This window comes from Oncorhynchus keta, chromosome 21 (genome assembly GCF_023373465.1).
Source record: "Oncorhynchus keta strain PuntledgeMale-10-30-2019 chromosome 21, Oket_V2, whole genome shotgun sequence".
Classification (NCBI taxonomy): Eukaryota; Metazoa; Chordata; class Actinopteri; order Salmoniformes; family Salmonidae; genus Oncorhynchus; species Oncorhynchus keta.
This window is the reverse complement of record NC_068441.1, coordinates 51,356,962-51,365,524: the sequence shown is the minus strand read 5'-3', so window position 1 is coordinate 51,365,524 and position 8,563 is coordinate 51,356,962. Positions and strand designations below refer to the sequence as shown.

At 43.7% G+C, this 8,563-nt stretch overlaps 1 protein-coding gene across 1 annotated transcript; it reads right to left on the bottom strand.

Annotated features, from left to right (window-relative positions):
• Positions 1–499: 499 nt before the first annotated feature.
• On the bottom strand, positions 500–3,693 carry LOC127910552 (L-rhamnose-binding lectin CSL3-like). Its single transcript, XM_052474602.1, has 9 exons — positions 3,610–3,693; positions 3,296–3,331; positions 3,171–3,215; positions 2,905–3,040; positions 2,660–2,778; positions 1,398–1,442; positions 1,162–1,297; positions 977–1,084; positions 500–740 (listed from the first exon to the last, which is right to left on the bottom strand). The coding sequence occupies exons 1-8, from the start codon at positions 3,638–3,640 to the stop codon at positions 979–981; spliced, it is 654 nt and encodes a 217-aa protein (XP_052330562.1). The 5' UTR covers positions 3,641–3,693; the 3' UTR covers positions 500–740; positions 977–978.
• Positions 3,694–8,563: the final 4,870 nt, after the last annotated feature.

The window sequence follows — 8,563 nt, the reverse complement described above, 5'->3', positions numbered from 1 at the left end:
CCGTTGACCCTTTGTGTCTCTGGCTAAGAGGCTGTTAGATGACTAATGTGATGAAGTTGGGCAGCTTCCCTGCAAGTATGTTTATTACCAGATGAAATAATCAAACTGAATCTACACATCAAGGGAACATTTGGTTTGTGAGCCAACCACTTAACGATCAAGGTTTGTAGGGTGCACACATTGTATAAAACTGTATTACCCAGCCTGCTTTGTGACCAGATGAGCTGGTGATGCATACAAATTAGAACCATCAAGGCTGCTGGTCTCATAAGTACTACCTGTCAGTGAGTTGAGACTCAGGTACAATTGATTTAAAAATAGTTTGACCATCCAGATCATACCACCTGAGGTGGTCAGGAAAGTGATCACAACGAGCATTTAACTTGTCCACAACTGCCTAAAGGTGGGCAGAGATTACAGACATCAAGACAAAGGCACGTTAGCCCCAGGTACAAATGAGTCCGGTGAGAAGCTTGTAAGAGAGAATAAAGGACACATGTTCAGTAATATTGATGTGACATTTATTAATGTACAAGAGGCAACTAGTATCGTCTTCCTGCCGCTTCGTTTAATTCAGACCAACAACCACAGTTCAGAAATGGTTTAAGAAATGCTTCAGCACAATGTACACAGGTTTACAATGGTCATTGAAGTTGATTTAGAGGTTGGAGGAAAACAGCAAGACCTGATGAAGATATCCCAGAAGCCTTGTACATCTTCAGGTTCACCAGGAAGATATCCTGCAAGACAAAATCGTCAGCAGGGTAGTCTAGTGGTTAGAGAGTTGGACTAGTAACCGAAAGGTTGCAAGTACAAATCATGAGCTGACAATGTACACATATTTCGTTCTACCCCGAACAGGCAGTCAACCCACTGTTCCTTGGCCGTCATTGAAAATAAGAATTTGTTCTTAACTGACTAGTCTAGTTAGATAAAGGTAAAATAAAAATATACAATATATATATACAAAACTCACATTCAGTCACAGGTGTAAGCCACATCCAAGTACTTATAGGTTCCGACACAGGGGTCACCGAACACAGAGTTGGATACCTTGACGATACACTGGCGCTCTCCATCACACCTGTGTGTCAACAGGTAGAGGTTAACACCACAGCCAATGACTTCGTACAGCTAAATGCACACTGAAGGTTTCAGTACCTTTCTGCCATTGTGCTGGTGGTGGATTGGCTGAGGCAGTTGGTGTTTTTGAGTTGTTTATGTGAGCGCCCAATGGAACACACGTCGTGTTGACGACGACCATAGTTGGCACGCTGAATACGGATCTCACCTCGATCTGAGGAAGAGAAAGGACAAACCTGGGTGTTGGTGTGGGCTAGTGACTAATATACACGGCACCCCATGATTCAACTGTACGGTAGTGTTGACCAGCTTACCACATAGTAGTTGAGAAGCAGAGCCTTCACATATGATGCTGCTTACTGCAAAGACAACACAGGAGTTACACCACTGGCCAGACAAATTAAGACATACATTAGCCTGGTAAGTGTTAGTGATGGGTACTAACAGGGAATGTTGATTTCAGGTGCATTTTTTTAAAAGTCATTATAAACTCATTAGCATGAACCAAAGTACAAAAAGTTAAGCACGTCATCTGCCACCGTTACCTTGTAGTTTCACACCCTTATGAGCAGTTATCAAAATTCTAAAATTAAGGACATTGGCTGGCTAGACCTAAACCGGTGAAAAAAGTCAACCCGCTACACCTAATCTGTATTTCTATGCCGTTTGTGCCAGCTGTCAGATTGGCTATAAACCCTGCAAAACTGTGAGAGTTGCGCTAGCTAGTTACCGTTCACTGAAACATGGTAAACCAGATTAAGTGCACAAGCATCAAATACGCTTGAGACACTTGACTTCCATGTTCTTGCTGGCTAATTGAGCTAGATATGTAAATATAACTAGTAACAATAGAAGCATGAGACAAGTCAAAAAAGTAACAGCAAAAAGGGTCAATGCAGATCGTCATTCAGCAGTTATGGCTTGGGGGGGGTTCCTGTTGGTTCCAGACTTGGTGCAGCCACACCATTTGTTATGGAGTAGCAGAGACCAGTATAACTTGGGGGGTGGCGCGAGTCATTGACAATGTAGAGCCTGTCGAAATCCTGATGCGCGGCCTCTGATGTACTGGGCCTTACGCTATACCCCTGTAGCACCTTGTGGTCAGAAGCCATACCTAGTGGTGATGCAGCCAGTCAAAAAGCTATCAATGGTGTAGAATTCAGGATCGGAGGGCTGATACCAATCCTTTTAGCCTCCTGGCAGGGAGGGGCTCGGCCCTCCGTTTCCTGTAGTCCTCTACCAGTTCCTTTGGCATCACACTGCCAGGTCTCTGACCTCCCTATAGGCTACTCAAACTAAGCAAGTTACATATCCACAGCTTGCTAGGGTTAGTTATCAGGTGAGGGTGGTTTACACTTGGAGAAACAAAAATTAACAAGCTGGTATCATAGGGGAACCAACCCATTATATTCCTTTTCTAGCAATCAGCTGAGCTTGCTCTTTTACAAGATTAAAAGTGGGTAGGAGAATTAAACAATGTCCCAACATGCCACAGTCATACAGACACTACGTCAAATCCAAATATGGATATTGGTGCCCACCACTAAATATTATTAGCACACATTCAGAGACTGACTTGTTTCTTGCTGTTGGACACAGGAGTATTTGGTGTCCAGGTACTTATAAGTCCCGACACAGGGGTCTCCAAAAACGAAATTGGATGCAGGGACAATACACTCGCTCTTCCCACTGCATCTGTGTGTTTCAAAGACATGTTGAGGTCATGAGTTCATACAGGTAAACACAACAAGTTCCAGCACATTTCTGCCATCTTGCTGGTGGTTGTTTACACTACAGCCAAGGAGTTACAGGTTCTAGTACCTTTCTGCCATCTTGCTGGTGGAGGATTGGCTGAGGCAGTTGGTGTCGGTGAGTTGGTTATCAGGGCGCCCAATAGAACACACATCGTGTTGACGACGACCGTAGTTAGCACGCTTGATATGGATCTTACCTCCATCTGAGGGAGATGGAGAATAGTGAGGCACAAAGTATGGGTCTCTATGGTGTGGGCTAGTGACGCTAATCTACAGTATAAGTGATCATAGGTGGTCGGTGAGTATACTGTTCAGCAGTGTGGACTAGCTTACCACATTGCAGTAAAGAATCAGAGCCTTCACACGTGATGCTGATTGCTGCCAAGACAAATAAACAGGAATTACACACCACTCACATTAGCTTGGTTTAGTAGTATCATCATTATTACATACAGTACCTCCATCTGTTAGCGTGCAGCAAGCTGTAGCCAGCACTGAAACAACATCCAACAGCAAGTTCAGCAACATTCAACATCATATGCACTTGGACCATGAAGCTACAACTCAGCATTGGTCTATACTCAAGCATTTCAGTTATACTAAATGTATTATAGTCAAGTTCAGCATTTGGTCTCATATTCCATGCTTTGAATACTTTTTTGCCCAAAAGGAACTGAATGTCCCTGAAATCATGTTACATGAACTTCTTTTTACTCACAAATACAAACATTGTCATATATATTTAAATTCTCATCTGCATTTGTATACTCACATGTGACCACTGTCAGTCTCAACAAGCACATGATGCAAGGTACAGAAGTGGTACTAACAGAGACAATGCAACTGATGATAACAAGATCCAATACACCTGGTATTTATGTTATGTGACATGTCTTAATTTACCCAGGTGTATCTATTTGTCTCCAGGTGCACCTCATTGCAATTAGGGGCCGGAGTTTGCTGGTCAAAACCTGGCTATTGAGTCTCATGGAGTTAGATAGAGGACTCTAGATGGATGAAATCTATTTTGGCATGAACATTGCCATTGAGGTCTTCCAACATTTTAAAGTAGCCATCTATGTCAATCAGTCCTACCACTGTTGTCAACAAACTTGATGATTGAGTTGCCACTCAGTCATGGGTGAACAGGGAGGACAGGAGGAGGCTTAGATCACACCCTTGTTGTTCCACAGTCTTGAGGATCAGAGTGGTGGATGTGTTGTTGCCTACCTTCACTCCCGAGGTCGGCCCGTCTGGGGGCTACTATACATTTTTTGACAAGTGGCCTGGACCCTTTTACTACACGGAGTCCTGTTGATTCATCATGACTGATCTGCCGACGTAACCGCACGAAGGGTCTACAAATGACTTCGTCCATCACAAAGTCCCTCTAAGGCCCTTCTGCTAGCCTGCAAGCCCAGGCCCGCAAGCTGTCTGAATCGCTGTGTCTCCAGCTCGCCCAGCTACTCAATGGACCCAATGATCACTCGGCTATGCATGCCTCTCCCTGTCATCACTGTCAAACGCTCCTGAAAACACTTCAATATGCAGGGCTTTTTAATCGACCTGACCCGGATATCCTGGAAGGATATTGACCTCATTCCGACAGTAGAGAATGCCTGGTTATTCTTTAAAAGTTCTTTCCTCACCATCTTAACTTTTTAGGGATAGGGGGCAGCATTTTCACTTTGGATGAATTGCGTGCCATAGTGACCTGCCTCCTACTCTGAATCGCTGTGCCTCCAGCTCGCCCAGCTACTCAATGGACCCAATGATCACTCGGCTACGCATGCCTCTCCCTAATGTCAATATGCCTTGTCCAGTGCTGTTTTGATTGGTAATTATTGCCTTATTTCATTGTAGAGCCTCTAGCCCTGCTCAATACGCCTTAGCTAACCCTTTAGTTCCACCTCCCACACATGCGGCGACCTCATCTGGTTTAAATGATGTTTCTAGAGACAATATCTCTCTCATCGTCACTCAATGCATAGGTTTACCTCCACTCTATTCACATACTGCTATAACTTTGTCTGTATATTATGCCTTGAATCTATTCTACCGTGCCCAGAAACCTGCTCCTTTTACTCTCTGTTCCGAACGTACTAGACAACCAGTTCTTATAGCACTTATCCCTACCCTTATCCTACTCCTCCTCTGGTGATGTAGAGGTTAACCCAGGCCCTGCTGTGGCTAGCTCCACTCCCATTCCCCAGTCGCTCTCATTTGTTGACTTCCCTAACCATCAAACCTCGGTTTCATGCATGTTAACATTCGAAGCCTCCTCCCTAAGTTTGTTTTATTCACTGCTTTAGCACACTGTCAACCCGGATGTCCTAGCCGTGTCTGAATCCTGACTTAGGAATACTTCCGAAAACCCTGAAATGTCCATCTTTAACTATAACATTTTCTAACAGATTGAAACTCCGCCCCCTTTGGATGTTCTATCTACTGCCGAGACAGCCTGCAGAGTTCTGTCTAACTATCCAGGTCTGTGCCCAAATAATTTGAGCTTCTACTTTTAAAAATCCTCCTTTCCAGAAACAAGTCTCTCACCGTTGCCACTTGCTACAGACCACCTTCTGTCCCCAGCTGTGCCCTTGACACCATATATGAATTGACTGCCCCATCTATCTTCAGAGCTCGTGCTGTTAGGTGACCTAAACTGGGATATGGTTAGCCTCTTACAGCTCCACCCCTACTTGTGCAATTTCCGCCTGAAGACATACCCAAATCTAACAGCCTGTAGCTCAGGCACAGAACCAAGGATATGCATATTCTTGGTACCATTTGAAAGAAAACACTCTGAAGTTTGTGTACATGTGAATTTAATGTAGGAGAATATAACACAATAGATCTGGTTTAGAAATTTTTATTTTTGTATCATCATCTTTAAAATGAACAAGATAAAACAAACATTCAGGATGATGGGGACAATTTTTGTGAAAAATATAAGAGGGCAACAGTACTTGTGCAAAGTTTCAGAATGATAACTTCCAAAATGAGTGTGCTACATTACATTTATCATGAAGTCACCCAGGTGTCTCACACAAGTAGCCCAAATGTACCCAAGTGGCCAAATTGGTGAATGTATACATTTTGAAACAAATAACTATATACAAAATACCAAAATGGTATTCTAACACACCCCCCCCCCCAAAAAAAGAAAAAAAAATGATTTTTTAAATTATTGATGAAAAAATATGAAAAAAATATATATACAGTATAGACATATACAAAATAACATGGGTAACTATTTACACACTTTCAATATTTGGAAGACCCTCAGTCCTCTATCAAATCAAATATATTTATATGGCCCCAGCCTAAAACCCCAAACAGCAAGCAATGCAGGTGTAGAAGCACGGTGGCTAGGAAAAACTCCCTAGAAAGGCAAAAACCTAGGAAGAAACCTAGAGAGGAACCAGTCTATGAGGGGTGGCCAGTCCTCTTCAGGCTGTGCTGGGTGGAGATCACAGTGGTTGTAGAGGCTGCCACAGGACGGCACCTCGAGTAAAAATGAACAGTTTAGGGTTCCATAGCCGCAGGCAGAACAGTTGAAACTGGAACAGCGGCAAGACCAGGTGGACTGGGGACAGCAAGGAGTCATCATGCCAGGTAGTCCTGACGCATGGTCCTAGGGCTCAGGCCCTCAGAGAGAGAGAGAATTAGAGAGAGCATACTTAAATTCACATGCTCAGATAATCGCATCGTATTCTTTCGCAGTAAATCCTTTTTTAAATGTGACAACTCAATTGGATTATCAAGATTCTAGAATTTCGATACATGTGAGACACTTGTATTTTCATGAATGTTTAATATGACTATTTATGTAGCGATCACCATATGGAATGTGGAATTTCAGCCCGCTAGCGGGTTCCGTGCGCATGTTTTGTGTTAGGCTAGAAAAACAGCCCGGAGGTTAGCACCCTGGCTATCCTACAATCTAAGCTTGATGCCCTCAATCTCATACAAATGATCAACAAACCTACCAGGTACAACCCCAAATCCGTAAACACAGTACCCTTATAGATATCATCCTAACCAACCTGCCCTCCAAATGCACCTCTGCTGTTTTCGACCAGGATCTCAGTGATCACTGTCTCATTGCCTGCGTCCGTAATGGGTCTGTGGTCAATCGACCACCCCTCATCACTGTCAAATGCTGCCAAAAACACTTCAGCATGCAGGCCTTTTTAATCGACCTGACCCGGATATCCTGGAAGGATATTGACCTCATTCCAACAGTAGAGAATGCCTGGTTATTCTTTAAAAGTTCTATCCTCACCATCTTAAATAAGCATGCCCCACTCAAAAAAATGTAGAACCAGGAACATATACAGCCCTTGCTTCACTCCAGACCTGACTGACCATCACAAAAACATCCTGTGGCGTACTGCATTAGAATCAGATAGCCCCCGCGATATGCAAATATTCAAGGAAGTTAGGAACCAAATCCACAGGCAGTTAGGAAAGCTAAGGATAGCTTTTCAAACAGAAATTTGCATCCATGTAGCACAAACTCCAAAAAGTTCTGGGACACTGTTAAATCCATCGATAATGAGAGCACCCCCTCCCAGCTGCCCACTTTACCCAGGCTATGAAACACTGTCACAACCGATAAATATATGATAATTGAGAATTTCAAGAAGCATTTTTCTACGGCTGGCCTTGCTTTCCACCTGGCTACCCCTACACCCCCCAGATCAACTTTCCCAAGCCTCCCCCGTTTCTATTTCACCCAAATCCATATAGCCGATGTACTGAAAGAACTGCAAAATCTGGACACCTACAAATCAGCTCGGCTTGACAATCTGGATCCTCTCTTTCTAAAATTATCCGCAGAAATTGTTGCAACAACTATGACTAGCCTGTTCAAACTCTATTTCGTATCGCCAGAGATCCACAAAGATTGGAAAGCTGCCACGATCATCCCTCTCTTCAAAGGGGGAGACACTCTAGACCCAAATTGCTATAGACCGATATCCATCCTACCCTGTCCTTTTTAAGACTTCGAAAGCCAAGTAAACAAACAGATCACCGACCATTTCGAATCCCACCGTACCTTCTCTGCTATGCAATCTGGTTTCCGGCTGGTCATGGGTGCACCTCAGCCACGCTCAAGGTCCTAAACGATATCATAATTGCCATAGATACGAGACGATACTGTGCAGCTGTATTCATCGACCTGGCCAAGGCTTTCGACTCTGTCAATCACCACATTCTTATTGGCAGATTCAAGTCTTGTTTCCTCAAATGACTTACTCGCCTGGTTCACCAACTACTTCTCAGACAGAGTTCATTGTGTCAAATTGGAGGGCCTGTTGTCCGGACCTCTGGCAGTCTCTATGGGGGTGCCACAGGGTTCTTTTTTCAACACTTTTCTCTGTATACATCAATGATGTCGCTCTTGCTGCTGGTGATTCTTTGATACACCTCTATGCAGACAACACCAATTTGTATACTTCTGGCCTTTCTTTGGCCACTGTGTTAACTAACTTCCAGACGAGCTTCAATGCCATACAACTCTCCTTCTGTGGCCTCCATTTGCTCTTAAATGGAAGTAAAACTTAATGCATGCTCTTCAACCGATCGGTGCCCACACCTGCCTGCCCGTCCAGCATCACTACTCTGGATGGTGCTGACTTTGAATATGTGGAAAACTACAAATATCTTGGTGTCTGGTTAGACTGTAAACTCTCCTTCCAGACTCACATTAATCATCTCCA